This window comes from Ambystoma mexicanum, chromosome 11, assembly GCF_040938575.1.
Source record: "Ambystoma mexicanum isolate Mex_15411 chromosome 11, UKY_AmexF1_1, whole genome shotgun sequence".
Lineage (NCBI taxonomy): Eukaryota > Metazoa > Chordata > Amphibia > Caudata > Ambystomatidae > Ambystoma > Ambystoma mexicanum.
Window position 1 is genome coordinate 848,621,250 of NC_090934.1, and position 19,821 is coordinate 848,641,070.

The 19,821-nt window shown below is 47.7% G+C and overlaps 1 protein-coding gene across 3 annotated transcripts in view; it reads right to left on the minus strand.

Moving 5' to 3' along the window:
• The window catches only part of LOC138503813 (protein phosphatase 1 regulatory subunit 12A-like), a 977,826-nt gene that overhangs the window by 627,754 nt on the left and 330,251 nt on the right, over positions 1-19,821 (minus strand). For all 3 annotated transcript variants that reach the window (XM_069623833.1, XM_069623832.1, XM_069623831.1), the window contains exon 2: positions 3,659-3,789. In XM_069623833.1, the coding sequence (XP_069479934.1) occupies positions 3,659-3,789 (131 nt within the window). The remainder of the gene's footprint in view (positions 1-3,658; positions 3,790-19,821) is intronic.

Here is a 19,821-nt window from a genome sequence, read left to right on the forward strand (position 1 = left end):
ATAGAATATCTGCTATCAGAGACACTATAAAAGATGAGGCAGATGCATCGATCACTGATGAATCCCCCCCAGTCATGGGGTCGTGGTCCACTTTCCCCTCCCCCTTTTCTCACACTCTGATATTCTTCTAGCTATTCAGCAACTAAAATCCGCCTCCCCTACAGACGCCGTATCTCTGGCCCTTATAAAGGCATCATCAGGTGACATAATTGCTCATATTACCTCCGCTGTTAATCTTTCATTTGTTACTGGGGTTATTCCACCTTCACTCAAGCATGCTCTGGTCATTCTTTTGTTAAAAAAACCCTCTCTGGAGCCTAAAGTGCTAGCCAACTATCGGCCCATTTCACTGTTGCAGTTTATGATGAAGGTTTTGGAAGCCTTGGTATCTCCTCTTTTGTCCAACTTCCTAGAGTCCTCTCAGTATTTTGATCTGTTTCAATCCGGCTTTCGGCCGGGGAGAGGCACTGAATCTGTTCTGAATTCAGTGCTTGATGATCTGGTATGCTTGGTCGATCAGGGTGGTGTGGGAGCTGTCCTGTTATTAGATCTGTTGGCGGCTTTCGACACGGTTGATCATACCACCCTGGTCTCCCGGCTGTCTTCGGCCCGACTATCCCGTCAAGTTCTTGACTCTTTCTCGGCTTTTCTGGCAGACCGCTCTCGGTTGGTATCTCTCCGTTCGGCTCCTATCTCACTTGTATGTGGGGTTCCTCAAGGATCGGCATTATCCTCCATCTTGTTTTATATATATATATTTATATTCATATTTTCGACTTCTGCTGGTCCTTCTCCAGTCTCATGGGTTGCGCTATTATTCCTACGCAGATGACACCCAGATCCTGGTTCTCCTGGACCTCAGTGCGAGACAGATGCCAGACTGAGGAAATGCCTTGAGTGGCTGCGGGGATGGATGACATCTAACTGGCTAAAGCTCAATGCTAGCAAAACTGAGGTTTTCATTGTAGGCACTACCTCTCCCCATTTGTTCTGGGCCACTGATTTTTGGCCTCCTTCTCTTGGCCCCCTCCCTAGGCCTGTTCTGTCAGTCAGAAATCTGGGTGAAAATAAATCACCACCTGCCTGACCATGGATGAGCAGGTGGCTGCAGTCTGCAACACTGGCCATTTTAAACTATGGGTCCTGCGGAAGGTTCTTTCTTTTATTCCCACAGTTTGCCAAGCCCCGGTGGTAGCTGCCTTAGTTTTGAGTGTAGTAGATTACTGCAATTCACTTTATCTAGGGCAGCCTCTCTACCTGATCAGGCGGCTACAACTTCTCCAAAATGCAGCGGCCAGATACATTCTTCGCCCTCCGTTTGGAACACACATGTTCCCCTTGTTGAGACAACTGCATTGGCTCCATGTGGCAGCTCGGATTATGTTCAAGTCTATGTGTATTGTGCATCAGGCTTTCTACAGTGTTGGAGCAGAGTACCTGCAAGCCAAATTTGTGTGCTACCATCTCACTCGCACTCTCCGCTCTCAGTCAGCCCTCTTGATAGGTGTCCCTCGGTTTAGGCTGGCCCGCTCAGGGGGGCGTGCCTTTTCTGTTGTGGCCGCCAAAGCTTGGAATCACCTTGTCTTTCGGCGGAAATTGAAAACTATACTATTTAAAAACGTATTTTATTGAAATCTCCTGTATGCCTCAGCGCCATGCCGCCTTTGGGCGAACGTACGCTCAATACGTTCCGATAACATAACAATGCAACCCATAGATGATTGTGCCCTCTTTACCGGGATATATTAAGCAAGGGTCTCTTTGTACCATAATCGATCTTCAATCCGCCAGGCAAGAAGTGGCTGCAGCATTCACTAATCCGTCCTCCAATAAATATCACGTTTCTGAATAGCGGGAAAGTGGAGTACGTTTTCTCCTTAAGAACTGATAATCAGAATATCTGGCTAGTACAAGCCCTTCTGCTTTTCGATCGAGTTTGTTTCTACTATTAATAGAGTAACAAAAAGATGGGTAGAAATGCAGCCTGCTGCGTTAATTGGTTTTGCTGTTGCTGAAAGTCTTCTGCATAATCTGTAAACTGGCGCGTGGATGCAAAAGGGCAAAATAAAGTAAACTAACATGCATTAACCCGCCAATTTCTCTAGAGCCTGTTGCAAATGGTTCTTTTAATGGTCCCTGGATGTTACAGTAAACGCAGCAACTTTAACAGTTTGTTATTTGGGCTACCTTTCAAATGGTTGCATGTAATGATTTTGAAGGTGAGGCACATTAGTAGAAAGGTGAACATTTAGAAAAATGATGTGCACAGTCGGGAACATGAAAGCATTCATGGCACTTTACAGCTGATCCTGCATGTCATTCTGGCACTGGTCCAATCTTTGGAGGAGTCGGAATGACCCGTGGCATTTGAGCCATTTGGTTCGCTTCTTAACTGATAAGGAGGCATTGTTGTTCATGAACTATGGTATTGGATTATTTAATGCAGGGCATTGCATTCTCTCATCTGCCATTGGTGTTCTCTCCTACAATTTATTGAGATGATTGTCCTTCCGTGGTGCTTGTAATATGCCCTCAATCCTCGTTCTGAACTCAAGGTCTGTCCAGCATATGGTTTCCTTTCTGGTTTATTTGTACGCTCCTGTATTAGGGACAATGTGCCGTTTTCCATCTCCGTCTCCCCTTATAACCCAGCTAGATTTAAACGTGTGTGTGCTCTTGAAGGTTGCTTCCTAACCATTGCAGGTAGGCTGCTTTCTGCCCAGTTATATTTCCAAGTTGTATTTCCTTGTTGGTCATGTACTTGTTCAGAATGCTAAACAGTAGCTCAAATTCCATATCTAGAAGCATGTCTAGAAGCTACTCTTTGGTGACTAGTTCCTTTTCTAGTCCTAAGTGAATTAAGGAGAGGCGCTCAGGAAAAAAAGCTACCAAGTTCAGAGATCAAGATCTGCGGGGCAGATGGAGGGGTGTAGCCTTGTGCAAGGGTTCCACTCTAAAATTGATAGGGACTTATTTTCTGAACTGCAAATGCTCTGGTCATGTCCCCATTGAATGAACGCCCAAGGGTATGTCAGAAAGGGGACAGGATATAGGAGTCTGTAATATGTCTAGTTTAGCACTTGCAGCTGTCCTCTGTAGCTTTTCAATCACTCACACATACACACAAACTGGCACAGCTCTCAATGAAAACTATGAATCGGGAGATGATTGGAGATTACACACAGGACACAAATTCATGAATTTATCATGCGTGGCTGCAGAGTTGCTTTCCTCCCACCATAACCGTGACAAACCTCTGCGGCATTAGACACTCAGAACAGATTTTCAGCCATTTTACCTCCAATCCTTCGGCATAAAAGATCTAAATTCAATCCATTCAGGATGGCAAACATGGTAAAGAAAAAAAAAAACAGAGCCCTTTGTATTAAGTGGCAGACATTTCCGAATTTCTCCACACTGTGGAGCAAACTATCATAGCCTTTCACACTTATGGAAATATAGATCTGGAAAGAATTCCTAGCGTTGAATTAACATGTGAAAGCCCTTGAAGCTGAAAGACGGCCTCGTTCAGTCATCTTCTTTTCCCTGCATCTTCAAACTGCATGCAACTGTTTGGTGTAAATTCAACCAACCACTGGTCCATATGTATGAGAAGCCGAGGCTGTAGCAAAATTTAGCCAAGTATCTTTGTACTCACTCTGCAATTTCCACAAATCCACAAGACGCAGCCGCATGCAGGGGTGTCCAGCCCTCATTATCTGGCTGGTTCACATATGCTCCGTTCTCCACAAGGAAATGCACCATGTCCACGTTCTCGTCTATGCAGGCCTGCAAGAAGAATGGGGACTTATTAATGGTGTTTCAGATCAAGAGGTACGCTCAACTGAGAAGCAGGGCTAAAGAAAGTACATTGGCAGGAGCCATGAATATAACAAAGCAAATCAATTCATGCAGCTGCATTCCCACTGCTGACAGAGTCAAATCTCTAGTGAAGCCCATTTCCAGAAAGACCCTAATACAAACTCTGGTCAGTGTGCGACACCTTCAACAAAGAACCCCATTCATATAAAGAAAAAGGGGCGATATGAGTAGGTCCTTATCATATTAGTTACAGTTAAAGGCGCAGAATTCAAAATCGCACAGTGAACGAGATATCAGCCCTTGAAGTGCCAGTATCCGACTCAAACCCTTTCCAGTAAAGCACTGGATGCATTTCTGTAGGTATTCATTCCTTTCTACTAACTGGAAATCTAGCGGGAATACACTCTTCTTCAATTGGCAATGTTGGAATAAAATCCATCATTGTCAGGGTTACAATTTCTGTAGTGCAACCAGCGCTATGCACAATTGCAATGGGTGCAACATTTGATTTTCTTCTGCACAATCAGTAAGCTGCTTAGCGACCACTCGATCAATCAGCTCAGCCGATCACAGGATATGTTTTGTCCAATAATGGTTAAAGCAGTGAGCGAATTCCCCCGACTTATGCATGCATATACATGTAGCTTGGCTTTAGGTCACTCCGTCAATATTTGGGCGGTACATTATTGTCTTTTTCAAAGTAGCCGACGGTTATCTAAGTTTTCAGATTCATGTAGGGATATGTATAGGTTAATGTAATGCCAGCATCTGCGATTCTTCTAAAAGGCGCTGCAGGCCAAGCAAATGCCCCAAAGAAGTTAAAGGAAGACCCTCTTTCCTTATCATATGCAATACTAACCAGAATCAGGCCAATACCCATTTACTTATAAAATAGGAACACAACAGTTCAGTTCCCTTAATCTTACAGTCAATAAGACAAAGGGATTGGGGGAGCTGCACAATATCCGTATATAAAATAAAGTAGCATGTCCTTGACTTCCCTGAATCAGGGCAAAGAAATATGGCGGTGCTGACGAATGCCATCCCAATGGAAGTTGTAATGGATTCAGTTCTCATCTATCATACCTAACCGCAAAGAAACAGTCATCTGAGCTCCTCATCACTATGCAGAGTGTCATCAAGCTATTCTAGTTTAAATGACATTGCAGGGGTGCAGAAATAAAGCTCGGACACAATGGTGGCATATTTTAGGTATAAACATTTGATTAAGAAAAGGGTTGGAACAAATGCCTCTCTCTCCCTAAAGCTAAGAGGGGTTTCCCCTACCTCAAAGAAAACTAGTGACATTTTCAGGAAGTCTGAAACTAAAATGTCTGTCAATGTCATGTCTCCAAAGCCTACCTCTGTCCGTGAAACTAAAGATCAAAATCAACTATGCAAGGATGATCTCTTCTCAAAATAACAAGTGTTCTTTGTGACTTCAACCAACAGAAAAGTTCCCCGTCTCTCTGGAAATAAAGTTAAGCAAAACAATGTTCCAAAATAGAAGCTTCCAATGTAGGGTTTGTGCTCCTTTCCCCTAGATTTCTTCTGATCTTATGCGTATCCCTTTAAGGATTTTGAGCCCCTTTTCTCCTAGATAAAATGTCACTAAGCAGTTCACAAGGTATTGAGTCTTGTGTTTGTGTTTCTTTATCCTACCAACTTGGCACAGTACCAGGGTTCTTTACCCTCTTGTTTTCAACCTCTCATATGGGTGCAGGTCCCAGACTCGCACTGCTGCATAGTGTTTGCTCGCTTTACTTCTTTGCCAAGCATTCACCTCTTCCTGCTTTATTTTGTTTACATTCAGGCTCTCTGCCCCGCTCAACATATTATTTGAGTGAGGTTCCCAGACTCTCGCTGTTGCATTTTATCAGTTGGGTTCACGCTCCTGCCAAGTATACAACTCGTCCTTTACTTCAGGGTCCCAGACTCTTCCTTCAAGGCTTTTACATTAATCCTGTTGCTTCTCTGGACCTCCAGGGCAACCTGCATATCGTTTTCCTTCCTTCTCACAGGTATTGGCGTCCCTTTCTGAGGCTCTGGTAGTGTTCGGGTCTCCAGCTTGTCTTCTTATGCTTCCCGGCTGTGCGTGCATGCTTTGCCAGTGCCTGGGGCGCTTGGAGGATTCACTCAGCAGCAGCCAGCCAGAGTAGTCCACACCTTGTGGACCATGGCTAGGTTCCCCCGTCCTCCAGTTACAGCTTTCCCCGTAGCTCGTGTCAGTTGTGCCTGTGCATGGCCCCTGCTGTTTCTCCTCAGAGGACCACTCTCCTCTGGCGTCCCAGCTGATCTGCTTTCAAACTCCCGCATGAGATTGCAGTACTGCTTTGGGAAAATCACTTGCGTTGAGAAGCTAGATAGCTCACTTTACTTCTCCCAAGTGATCCTTGGACTACTGGTCATCTTCGTCACAGTACCAGTTTCAGAACTATATGTCTAACTGGTTGTACTTTCTGGTGTTTCAGTCTTGTCATGTAAGTTTGGCTGATTGACTTGTCAACAAAACATATCGGCTGTAACTGAAAAGGGGGGGTTTATGGTTTGAGTATATTGAAAAGGTCACACCGCGTTCTCTGGTGATGGTCGTTCCCAATCCCATAGAGGGTTTCCACCCCCATGTGATCTTCCCTCGGTGCACAAGCTCCAGGGGGACTAGGGTACTGTGGACACACCGCCCTGGCCCCATGAGAAAGGTCTCACCCTATGGTAGAAGGCACAAGATCCTCAGATTCATCACAATCACCAGAAAAACTTCATGGGAAGGCGAAAACATGACTTGTATTTAGTTCTGCTTCTCTGACTTGGAAACCTTGATTGAAAACACAAGCTGGTGTAACATGCTATGGTGTTGTGTATTTTCAGAGCACTCGTTGGCATTTTTCCCAGTTATGAGTCAATCCTCTAGATGGGGGTATACGTCGATACAGTCTTTGCAAATGTGCAGCACGACGGGCAGTACCTTTGTGAATACACAGGGGGCAAATGTTATCCCATAAGCAAGTACTTATTGAACTAGTAATTCATGACACCAATCTTGAACCGGAAAAATCATTGTTTCTGCAACATGAAAACATGAAAGTATTGTGACAATTCACTAGGTATCGGAACTTCTCCCCACGTGGGGGTGGGGGGTTTGGGGGGAGTCCCTTCTCCCTGAGGCGAGGGAGGTGCGGCTGCTACCCAAAAGTCTCCCTAGGGGTGGTTGGTGGTTTAATGCGCGAGGACCTCATGGGGAGGGACTCCCCCCTCTGGGGACAAGGATGATTAACTAGGGTATAGCCCTTTGGCCAACACCACACCTGAACACCCCCCACCCCTTCCATGCCAAACCACTTTCTTGAGAGTAGATCCATGTATTTCAGCAGTGAAGGAGAAACAGCCCAAACAAAGTACCAGGACGAGGAAGATCACAGAAGACATGAAGATTACTGACTTCTAGTATTGGTACGAGGAGGCCCCGAGGATGCATGACTATCAACCTATCAAGAACAACAAAGGACTTTGCTGCCAATCCCGCCCTGGCAGATTTTCAATGTATAAGAGATGGACTGACATTTTGGTCACGCCAGTCAAGCCCAGCCGGGAGAAGCAGCAGGTGTGGAAACCATCCAGAGTGGGTGTTTCAAATCCTGTTGGCTGACCGGGGCTGCCAAAGTGCGGAGGATGCCGGAGAATCACTGAGGGAGATCTTAGTTTGTCCAGCTGGAGTGGGCCCGAGCACAAAGGAGAAAGAGCCGAGCTGTCCATTAGAGCGCGGAGCCGCTGCAGAAGCAGGAGGAGAGAAGAGCCGGAGAGACGCACCCCGTACCAGGAAGCCCCGATGGCATACCGAAGTCCCATAGAAGGTAACAGGAGCTACAAGAGACCCAGAGGGACACAGAGGTGGAAGAGCGGCTCGATTGGCTTTACGCCTCCCCAGTAGTAACCATCAAACTACTGGGAGGGATGGACTGAGCACGCGAGGAGAATTTCCTTGTTGGAGTGGCGGCAACAAGCCCACTGACGACCTGAGTAGGGTCTTAGACCCTGATGCAAGTGAATAGAGCATCAAAGGAAAACTTCCTTGTTAAAGTGGCAGCAACAAGCCCACTGACCACCAGAGAAGGGTCTGGGACTCCTACATAAGTATATTAAGTATGCGAAGAAAGCATCCTCGTTGCAGTGGCAAGGAGAAGTCCACAGAGACCGTGAAAAGGATTTGGGACTTTGCTAATGCCAGGAAAGGGGGCAAAAGAAATAAGTTGAGAGATACGAAAAAGAACTCTCAAACACCAGGGTAAGGGAGTCATTACTCCTGGTTCTGAAAGTTGACTGGTTCAAAGGTTTGTTGGAAACACAAGCCAGGGGAAGGGAGCCATTCCCCTTGGCAGCCTTTTACCAAAAAACATTTCTAGGAATACCAGCCAAATACCAGGAGAAGGGAGTCATTATCCTGGAGAAGGAACTTTATATTGGTGCATTCTTTAGTTGTAGTGTAAGGGATAGAAGTAGGTTGATGCAAATGACGGTGGAGTACGATTTCGACAGGCATTCTGACAGATGCTTTAGTATTAGTTTGAGGCAGGGAACCCCCCTCTTAGAAGATAGGAATAGTAAGTATGCATATTTCAAATGCAGCGCTGGCATGAAATTTCGTTTGTTGAGCATTAGAATTACTTGTTGAAGTGTTGTCATGCAGAACTTTTTTTACCTTGAAGAAATTGTTTGTTGGCTGCAGGTCTAGGGATGGGCTCTTTATATTTTCCTTTTTGGGTACTAAGAATCATCTTAAATATATTCCTCGGTTTCTGTTGTGGCAAACAACTTCTTCTTAGAGCAAACTCACCTCTACCTGCAGTAACAGGTGATGTTCTGATTTTGTGCTTATTTATCTTGGAGGGACGTTGTCAGGTTGCTTGAGTAACTCCATACTGAATGACTCACTTGGCATTTGTTATTGCGTTATTGAGTCCCATGGAAGGGCAATGTCCTCAATTCTTCTCCCTACTGGGGTAGCATGGGATTTAGCTTGGTGGCTGTGGTGAAGGTTTTGGGGCTGTTGCCCCATTGAAGAGTGCCCCATGCGTATGGTCCCTACCAAGTAGTTTTGAACAGAAATATGTCCATGCTGAAATGGATACTGTCTGAATCCATCTATGCCTTGGACCCAATCGCCCTCAGTTGTTTAAATACCCTGTTGCTGGTACAACTGGAAACGCTGAGTGCTTTAGCCTCTTCTGATGCTAACTGATTCACAACTCTTGTACGTGCATCCTGAAAGTGAGCAGAGTTACTTCAGGGTTTACTGTTCTTTTTGTCAGCTTTAACCAGCACCTCATAACTGTTTCTCGAAGAGGAAAGCTCGGTTCTTGGCTTATTGATTAGTGTAGACTGGTTCTCTGGTTTTCGCCTAGTCACACACATCAAAGAAAGACCATTTTCAACAGCTGCATTGCCCACCAGAGAAACCTGCGATATCGGTTGCATTCAGGCTCCTCCTGATAATTGTGTTGGCTGCAAGTTGCCTTTCATTAATGATGGTTAGCACCTAACAAACTAATGCCATCTGCCATGTCTTTTAGCAATGACTGTGTATCATCCATTGTGCAGAGCCCCATCTGCTAACCAGCAAAGCAGCGTTTGAAATGCAAGCTTTCTAGACCACTTTAATTGCCATTTTCTCTTAGTTCACCCTGTGTAGGAGTGGAGGTTTCCTCACCCTTGATGATTTGCCATATGATCACTGACGATGGTCAGCGCCATACAGCTGTGTGGCCTTTTGTTTACTTGGAAAGCCTGCACGCAAATTTTACCAGGTTACTCACCGTAGTGACCACCTTACTCCTAGTCCATAGTCCCCTTTCCTCCATACTTGTGGGACATCTCTCCGTCCTGTGGGACGGGACCGGAGCACTTTGTAAAAAGCATCCACATTTTTTCAAAAATGTGTCCCTCCTCTCTTTCCTGCGCGGGGCCCGGCACGCGGCCGTAACCCCGCCCACCTTGGCTCCGCCCGCGCATCACCCATCAGTCCTTTTCTATCGCAGGGTCAAAGACCCGTTAGCAATAACAGAGGAACCTTATCAGAGGGGACGGCGGCCGGGCGTATGGAGGAAAGGGGACTATGGACTAGGAGTAAAGTGGTCACTACGGTGAGTAACCTGGTAATACTCCTACGTCCCGTCCCCTTTCCTCCATACTTGTGGGAGATTCCTAAGCACTCCTTACAGGAACTATGGGTGGATGGAAATACTCCTTACTGAAACAGGTTCTTTAGCACAGCCTGACCAAACTGAGCGTCAGCTCTAGAGCTCATATCGAGGCAGTAATGCTTGCAGAAAGCAGGTGGGGAGGCCCAAGTAGCTGTCTTAGCGATGGACTCCCAGGGAACATATTTCTGAAAAGCAACCACGGCTGCCTTGCCCCGCACCAGGTGTGCATGGATACCTTTAGGAGGTTTCAACTTTTGGACGGTGAAAGACTCCGTGATGCAGGCGGCAATCCATCTGGAAATAGATGCCTTAGACGCTGGCCTGCCCTGAGGGTTACAGAAGGTCACAAAAAGTTAAGAACTCCGAAGCTCGGAAGTCCTGTCCAGGTAGAACTTGAGAGCTCTTCGTACGTGAAGTCAGTGAAGAACCCTTTCAGCCCCTGAGGCAGGGTTCGGAAAAAAGACCGGAAGGGAGATCGACTGATTCAGATGGAATTCGGTCACTACCTTCGGTAGGAAAGCCAGGTTTGTCCGAAGGACTACCTTGTCTTTGTGAAAGACCAAGAAAGGATGCTCCACCGACAATGCCTGGAGCTCACTCACTCTCCTCGCTGACGTAACGGCGACCAGAAAGAACACTTTCCAGGAAACGTACTTGAGGTCAACCGTAGCCATTGGCTCAAAGGGTTTATGGCACAGCGCCGTCAGGACTACATTCAGATCCCAAGGCGGGTGCGGACTACGAACCAGAGGGTAGAGGCGTGTCAAGCCAGCAAAATGTCTCTTCACCACCGGGTTAGTCAGAGAATAAGAACACAGGTCTGTAGAAAGGTAAGCGGAAACCGCTGAGAGATAAGTCCTGCAAGACAGAACATGAACGCCTGACTCTGCTAGGGAGGAAAGAAAGGACAGCACCATGTCAATCGTGGCCACCCTCGGATCCAAATCTTTCTCATAACACCAATGACAGATCCTGAGCCATTTACTCTTGTATTGAGATCTGGTCGAGTGTTTCCTGGCTTCCTGCATAATGCGTATGTTATCCGCAGACAAACTCAAATGCTCTAAAGATTTTAACTCAGGCACCATGCCGCCAAGCAGAGCGATTGTGGGGAGGGGTGCCACATCTGTTCCTCTTGGTGAAGAAGATCGGGAGTTACTGGTAACCTGATCGGCGGATACGCCGACAGGTGTTGAAGTTCTGAGAACCAAAACCTGGCTGGCCTCCACAGGGCTCTCAGTAGAAGAGAACAGTTCACAGAGTCCTTCAACTTCCGAATTGCCCGATGAACTAGAGGCAGAGGCGGGAAGGTGTAAGCTCTCATGTTGTGCCATGGAATATCGAGAGCATCCCCCAGAGAGGAGGCTCCCAGCCCCCACAGCTCTCAGTAGAAGAGAACAGTTCACAGAGTCCTTCAACTTCCGAATTGCTCGATGAACTAGAGGCAGAGGCGGGAAGGTGTAAGCGCTCATGTTGTGCCATGGAATATCGAGAGCATCCCCCAGAGAGGAGGCTCCCAGCTCCCTCTGGAGGCGTACTGAGAAAGCTTCTTGTTTACCGCCTAGGCGAAGAGGTCCACCTCCAGTGTGCCCCAACGCGAGAAAATCTATGAGAGGACCTCCGCCTTCATCTCCCACTCGTAGGTGACTACTGTCCACCGGCTGAGGGCATCCGCCGTGACATTCAGCTGGCCCGGGATGTGCACTGCAAGCAGCCAGATCCCATGAAGCATGGCCCACTCCCAAATCTGGGTGGACAGGTCCACGAGGTGGGGAGACTTTGTTCCCCCTTGCTTGTTTATGTAATACATTGATACCACATTGTCCGTTCTTATGCGGACCACCTTGTTGACAATGAGCGGTCTGAACGCCTTGAGCGCCAGAAAGATCGCCAGAAGCTCCAAATGATTTATGTGCAGGAGCTTGTCCTGAGGCGACCAGATGTCCGAGACCAGAAGAAGATCTAACGTCGCACCCCACCCCAAAAGGGAGGAGCCCGTCGTGATCGGCACCATGGGGCCTGGGTCCTGAAACCCCACGCCCACCGACAGGTTGCTGAGAGAGGACCACCAGTCCAGGTCCACTCTCATGGAATCCGGAAACATTATCCGCTCGGAATCCGGGTCCACAGCCCGACTCCAGGAACTCCGAAGAGCCATCTGGGTCCATCTCATTTCGAGACGAGGAAGAGCCAGTACACACGAGGCCATGAGGCCCAGAAGCCTCTGGAACCACCAGGCCGACATGCTCTCCGACTGCACAAAAATCTGACACGTGGCCAACAGATCTGCCATTCTGTCCCCGGTCAGGTACACTCGGCAGTCTATCGTGTTCCAACGAAAACCCAGGAGGATGAGGTCCTGTGAGACCGTCATGCAGGATTTCCGCCAGTTCACCGACAGCCCAAGATAGAACAGGAGCTGAAGGAGAGACTGGAGGTTGCCCGCTGCTGCCAACGGACAAGGGCTGCGTAAGAGCCAGTCGTCCAAATAAGGATACACATGGATATCCTGGAGACGAAGATAGGCCGCAATCACCGACATCTTCGTGAAGACACGCAGCGCTGAGCTGAGGCCAAAAGGAAGCACCCAAAACTGGAAGTGCTCCTCTCCCAAAGAGAAGCAAAGGTATCTCCTGTGTGGATTCCAAATCAGGATATGCATGTACGCATCCTGAAGATCCACCATGCTGAGCCAATCGCCCATCTGCAAAGAGGAGCGTATCTGGCCGGGCGTGATCATCTTGAATTTCTCTTGGGGTAGGAAAAGACTGAACTGGGAAAGGTCTAGGATGGTGCGCAGGCCAGCCTGGTTGGGTTTGGGCACCGTAAACAGCTGGGAGTAGGAGCCCTACCCTCGCTCCCCAAGGGGAACGGGTTCCACAGCTCTGAGGTCCAGAAGTTTCTGAACCCCGGCCTTGAGGGAGGGCGAGCCAGACAGCTGAAAAGGAGGTTTGAGGGGTGGGGCAGGGGGGTAGAGGTAAGCGGAAGCCCGCTCGAGCGACTGACAAGACCCATCTGTGATGGTCTGCCAGGCCTCCCAATGAGACGCAATGCGTCCTCCCACCGGGGTCTCGTGCGAGCGCGGAAAACCCTCATTTGGCAGGTTTATCGGTGGTGGTGCCACCTGAACCTGATGAGGAAGTCGAGGAGCGGGAGAAAAACCGTGTACGCTGTTGTCTACGGCGGTTATTCCCCACAGGAGTATCCACTCTGCGAGATTTGCGGTCGAGGAAGCCCCTAAAACTAGAGGAAGGTCAACTTTGCGACAACGGCCTCTGGGATTTGAAAGGAGCTTTAACCAGAACGGACAATGATTTAGCCGTCCGAGTGCTATCCTTGGTTTTGCTGAGCTCTACATCAGCAGAAGAGTGAAAAAGCTCCTTACCATCGAATGGAAGGTCCAGCACCTTGTCTTGCACTTCTTTCGAAAACTTAGTGGCATGCAGCCACGCTTGCCGCGAGGTATCAACCCCAAGCATCAGGCCCCGAGCTGAGGTGTCTACGTGATAAGCCGCAGCCGCCAGGAGATCCTGGGCCAAGACCCTGGCATCGGAAAGGCCACCTCTGAAGTCTTCCAACTTCTCGACCGGAATGTGCTCCTCAAACTCCGACAGACCTTTCCACATCCGCATGTTAGCTCCTGCCAAAATCAATTCTGCATTGGACTGCCTGAGCTGCAAGGCTGAATTGGCAAAGATTTTCCTCCCTAGGGAGTCCAGGAGCTTGTCCTCCTTTCCCAAGACCCGAGTAGCCGTCGCGGAAGAGGATGCGGCAGGTCTGGATTGCAACGTAGCCGCAGCCACCACTGTGGAGGAGGGAGGCGGACAAGACGACAAGGCCACTTCTTCCGAATGTGCAGCCTGTACCTCGCGTCAATCTTTTTATTGACAAAAAGTCCAGAGTGTGGCTTTTCCCAAACTCTTCGGAGCTCGGCCAGAACGTCCTTCTGCATGAACAGGCTGGTACGCTCCAAGGGAGACAAGGTGAATGCCCCAGAAAGCACGCCCTCCTGCGGAGCGGGTGCCTCGGGCACCGGAACATCTAAGAAACTCATGTACAGTACCCGGTCATGAAAGGCTCTGATAGAGCGGGGAAGGTCCTCGTTGCCCTGATCGCCTTGAGGGTCTTCTGACAGGTCAGGATCCTGCTGAGCCATGTCAGGCACTGCCTTGTCCACTGGGGACAATGGAGGCAAAGGCAGAAGAGCAGGGGGAGGCAACACAGGCAAGGGAGGTGCCGCGGAACCACCAGAGGAACAGGTGGAGCCGGAGGCGCAGGTGGACTTATCTCCTTGAAAATCCCTTTGAAATATTCCCTCATGGGGTCGGTGCGCATAAGCGCTTGAAATTTACTGAAAAAAGCGTCCTCAGGAGATTGTTTCGGAACCTGAGGAGGCCTCTCATGAGGTGGACAAATCCAGGGACGTAACGGAGAAGGGTGCCACACCGGCCCCTCCATCGATGTATCCACATAAATCAAAGGGGCCGCCCCCGTGGGCAACAAAACATTGTGCGGAAGAGGCATCCGGGCGATCCAATCATAAACCGGCCGGTAAGGATGCGCTCAAGGGACCTTAGGTTTAACCAAAGGACCGAACCCTACACCAGGGGCCGATGGCGTAGTTGTAGGGGTAGTACCTAAAATGGCCACTGTGGTCTTGGCGGGAACGGCCGCCATTTTGTCCTCATCTGAGGGGAACTGCGGCACGTGAGGAAGTGAGGCAGGGGTCCCCGTCGATGGGTCAGGGGTCTTAATTTTAGCCTTAATGTAATGAACCTCGGCAGAGCCGGTAGTATGAAGCCTGCAATGTTTCTGCGACATACCAACCGCCAGCTGAGCCTTCGAAGGAAGGGCCTCGGCACTGCCGGTAAAAGAACCTTGCTTCTTTGCCCCCTCAACAGATCTGGTGTCACCGCAAGAGCGGGAACGGTGAGCAACCGCTTTCACCGACAGGGCCTTGCCCGGCCCGTCAGAACTGTTGGTAGCCTTAGCCTCTGTACGAGGGACCTCAGACCTAGGCCCGGTAAAAGCCTTATCGGCACAGGCCTCTGACATCCGTTCGGTAACCACAAGGCCTCGGGTTGCACCCCGGTTTTGTTTTTGAAGGAAGCTGAAACAGGCCTCAGAGCAAGCTCCGGTACCCCACGACTGAGTAGAACTGGGCCTACAAGCAGCCCCCACAGGAGGGGCCTCGGAGCGTACTCCGGTGTACACAGGCCCCTTACGGAGACCCTCTGAGAAAACTCTGGTAGAATTATTAGGCCCGACAGGCACCTCAGGGTGAACCCCGGTAAGCGGTCAACGCCCCTCCCGGCCCGAGAGGAACCTGGAAAGGTATCCCCGGTCGGGGTGCTCTGAAAAGTAAAGAATTTACCGGGCGTTTCTTCTTCTCGTCGATGAACGCCTGAAAATGAGAAGGAGGAGTTTGTCGGAACACCTCCTCCCACCGCTCCAACTCACGTTGAAGTGCCCGGACCGAAAGGGAGTCACAGTAAAAACAGGAGTCCCAACGGTGCTCCGGACCCAAACACTCTAAACAAAGAAGATGAGGATCCGCCCTCGTGAAGCGACTGTGACACGAACAGTCTGGAAAATCTAATTTGAAAGACATAGACAGACTAGTAAACGAACGCTAGTGAGAGCCAGAGGAGAAAACAGGGAAGAAAATCTTCCGAGGATGCAAGTGCGTCCGGCCCCGATCGTGCAGAGAAAAGGACTGATGGGCGATGCAGAGCCAAGGTGGGCGGGGTTATGGGCGCGTGCCGGGCCCCGCGCAGAAAAGAGAGGGACACGTTTTTATAAAAATGTGTATGCTTTTTACAAAGTGCTCCGGTCCCGTCCCACAGGACGGTGAGATGTCCCACAAGTATGGAGGAAAGGGGACGGGACGTAGGAGTATAACTGATTCAGTGCAAGCTTTTTAAACATTACTCAATTAATCGAATACATAGGTCACAGCACAACAAACACTCAAATATTCAGTTATAATTTGTTCTTCATCAGGTAAGCAACTCTGGATTTAGTTTCAAAAACGTGTTGGCAGCACTTTCAGATCCTCAAAAAAAAACAGCATGAGATAAGACTAATGTCGTATTTTAGTAATTTCTGGACATTCATTTCTGAAGAACTGCAGCGATTTGTTCACAAAGCAGTTTTTTTGTATTTTCTTTGACAATGTCATTATAAACAGAAAAACAATATTGAGGTCTCGAATGAAATCAAGGGAGTTCCTTCCTCTGAAGACCAAATGGAATGACTGAATCCTTGAATGTTGATTTATTTACTGTGGGACACACTTTGTTATAGAGGAACTGTGTAGATTGATACTACTCTACTACCACTAGGACAATTCTGAACTTTTGAACTCACTATGTGACCAATCCGAACAGGCTGAAACAAAACCTTGGACATGAAATGCCTCTGGTATATTTTCTTTAGACAAGGAATGAATATGATAAGGATTGTTTGATATGGCGCTCAAGACCATATCAAAACAACCAGGTGGATTATTGCTTTGTGCTTAGATGTTTAACAAAAATAATTGGCACATACATATTTTACTGAAGGGACAAATCTAACAAAAAAAACACAAAAAAGAAACAAACCCAAAGCATATCATTTCTAGATCTGTGTCTCAGAAGCGTGTTTTGGGGGTTTCAAACAAAATCAACACAAAAAGCAACTTCTGCAACATGAATGCATTCAAACTTCACCAAATATTTCATTCAGATATGATATGTCATTTATAACGCGCCTGTACACAGGTGTTTCAAGGTGTGACGAGACAAGTGGTGCGAGGAACAAAACAATGATCTTACTAGGCCTCGTGTCATTCAGATCGCGCAAGTGTGGGGCGTTAGCCAGAAACCTGTGCAGTTCCCTTAGGGACCACTGCAAAAGATTTAGGACTACAGGTGGTTGGCAGTAAACCCAATTGGTAGCAGTCTGTACCACCCAGATTTACCTGGTAGCTGTGGCTGAGCAGTCAGACTTCTCTCAAGATGAGTTAGGCAGCATATAGAGTATACATAATAGGTACAGAGATACAGTAGCACAAGCAAACACTGACCAGAGCTTTGGTGTAAAAGTATATAATTATTTATTTAAAGACACACTTGTAAATTACACTAGCACAAAGAGGTAATTACATTTCACACACAGTCACTATTATATATACAACCCTAATTACTTATTAGACAAGTCTTAATGAGAAACACCACTTATTTTCAGACAGAGGTGAGCGCTTAACATAAGATGGCACTCTAATAAGTTATTAAAAAAGGGAGGGAAAAAGGCAGGGTTATGAAAGCACACAAATTTCAATACTTTTCAAAGAACCACAGTGAGGCAGGTTAGGCAAAGTCTACTGGAGAGCAAGGAAGTTCAAATGCCAGGCCCACTCTTAGAGAGAGCAAGCGAAATGTATCCAGGATCACACAGTGGGGTTATGCCCAAAGAGTCTTTGTAGAAAGTTCACAAAAGATTGAGATCAAGTCAGGAAAAGTTAGTTAACAGGTCCCAGGCTAGCCCAGGATAGAAACTCGAGAATTTACTGTCACCCCGAACGGTCTGTCGCAAGGGAAGCCAGGCGGGACACAGTACCTGAAAGTGGGAAGAACGCTCCAGCGGGGGCAGTTGTTCCTGGAAGCGGGTGCAAGTCGGTGTTTCGTCCAGAGGAAGAGGAGGTCTCGACGTGGAGGAAAGCTGAAGGTCGTTGCGCTGCCAGGGAAGAAACCAGCTGCAGAGTTTCCCGGTTAGAAGGTACCACCCTTTTCTTCGCGGTAGTGGTAAACCGTGGTATTCCGGTTGCCGGGGTGCTTGGCACGGGCAAGGCGGCCACGAGATGGTCCAGGAAGGCGAAAAGATGGGCAAACTGGTTATCCCCACCAGTCAAAGGAAGAAGACTCTCCGGATGGGAGATCTCTGTCGTCGGGAAAAGTGGTGAGACGGTTCAGCAGGGCTCCACCGGTGGTGTCGTCGTTGCAGGTCGGCTCGGCTTCTCCCTCCTCAGATTATTTAGGTCCTGTGGCGACTTCTGAAGTTCCATTCCCCAAAGCCCTGCTTTTATGCAGAAAACCCCCATTCATTCAGCCTAGCTGTCACTCAAACATGCTAAGTGGTGAGCCGGGCGGCTCTCCACTTGGGCCAATCACACAAGAGTGCGACTTGAGTTGCCGAGGCAACTCAGTCCAGGGTGCCTAAACCCCCTCCCACACCCCCCGTGGTACCCAGACAGAGTGGCACCACTTTTGGAGGCTTCTGTGGAGAAGCCCGCCAAAATGTCGAACAAAGGGCTCGACTTGGGTTGGAGTCACAGAAGCGAACACAAACGCCATTTTGGAACCAAGTTTTGGCAATAAATACCAACCGGTGAATTTATATTAATTTAATAAACCGGCGGTATGTTCGAGGCTATGTTAAAAAGAGGTAGCCTCGAACAATGGGAAAATCCCATAGGAATATATTTGCGGTCGAATATAAAAAGTAGTATCCACTGCCACCAGCCAAAACTCGGTCGGGGGGGACTGGACAGTGCCCCTTCGAACAACAGACCCCGGGGCAATCTAATTGCCCCGACCAGTACGTCCACAATAGGATGGTTTGTACTGGTTCTGTTCACAATTTGAGACTAGTAAAGCCAATGGTGACTTTACATGCCCTGGGAGACAGTATTCAGTCCCAGGGTATGGAGTCTATGTGTGGGGGTCGCTACGACACCCCTGGGTTACGGCACTGAAGGTGCTGTGTAACACATACCAAAAACACATGAAACCCTATAGGGTAAAGGACCCCATAGCCCATAAAACACAAAGTCAAAGGAACACCTCAAATCATGTCTAAGAGTGGGAGTAAAAGAGTCTCACTCTTTGCAGGAGAAAAAAATAAACCCCAAAAATCCAGCAAAGCAGCTGGGGGACTCACTAGGTTTGGGAAATTAGCCTTTACAGAGAATTCTCCCTAACATGGGGATGTGGCCAAATGTTATTTCAGTTGCCAAATTTTGTGAACTTTCACAAGTGAGGTTAAAAATATATTTAAAAAAAATATTTTTCACATTGTCCTATGTAAAACGTGCCCTCTAGACTTTGGCGTGGATATAGTGACACCATTATTTTTGAACCAGCATTTAAAACATATTGACCTAAAAAGAGTTGACATTCTCTCAACCTTTTATAAAATACACAACTCATACAGCAAGAATATGGAGTTCACATTTACATAAAGAAAATCGGAATTGGTTAATGCTCTCAATTGGATATTTTACATATATTTATTGAGAGCTCACTTGCTGAAGATAAATGCTATTGCAAATACAAAAGCAAGATTTCCACAGCAAATTAAAAACATATACCGGTCCAGATCCTGCCATTGGTGGAAATTATGGATAAAGTTTTAGAGTGTAGGAGCACTTTCTATAAGCCAGATTCAGTTCTAGGCAGTAAATATGAAATTGTCATGCTCATACTTAAACCGTCACTGCCTTACAGCCTGGCAACACAACTAGTAATCTCTAGTTTCAAAGATGGGATGTAACAAAATAATTCTCTACCGTTAACTGCTACATTTAGGGGTATTTCCAACATGTTTCACACAAAAGAAACCCTCTGAAAAATTACAAAACCGTGGCTATTAGCTTTGAGGGTTGCCCAATTACCTTACTGGCTAGAGATTATAGTTTTAACCTCAGAGCTATTCCTTTTGCAAGGAAGGATAGGACATTAAGATTGTGATGGCACAAACCAAAGCTTACAAGAGGATACAGAGGTAGAGGGCACAAAATATTGCAGGCTGCAAGATGCAG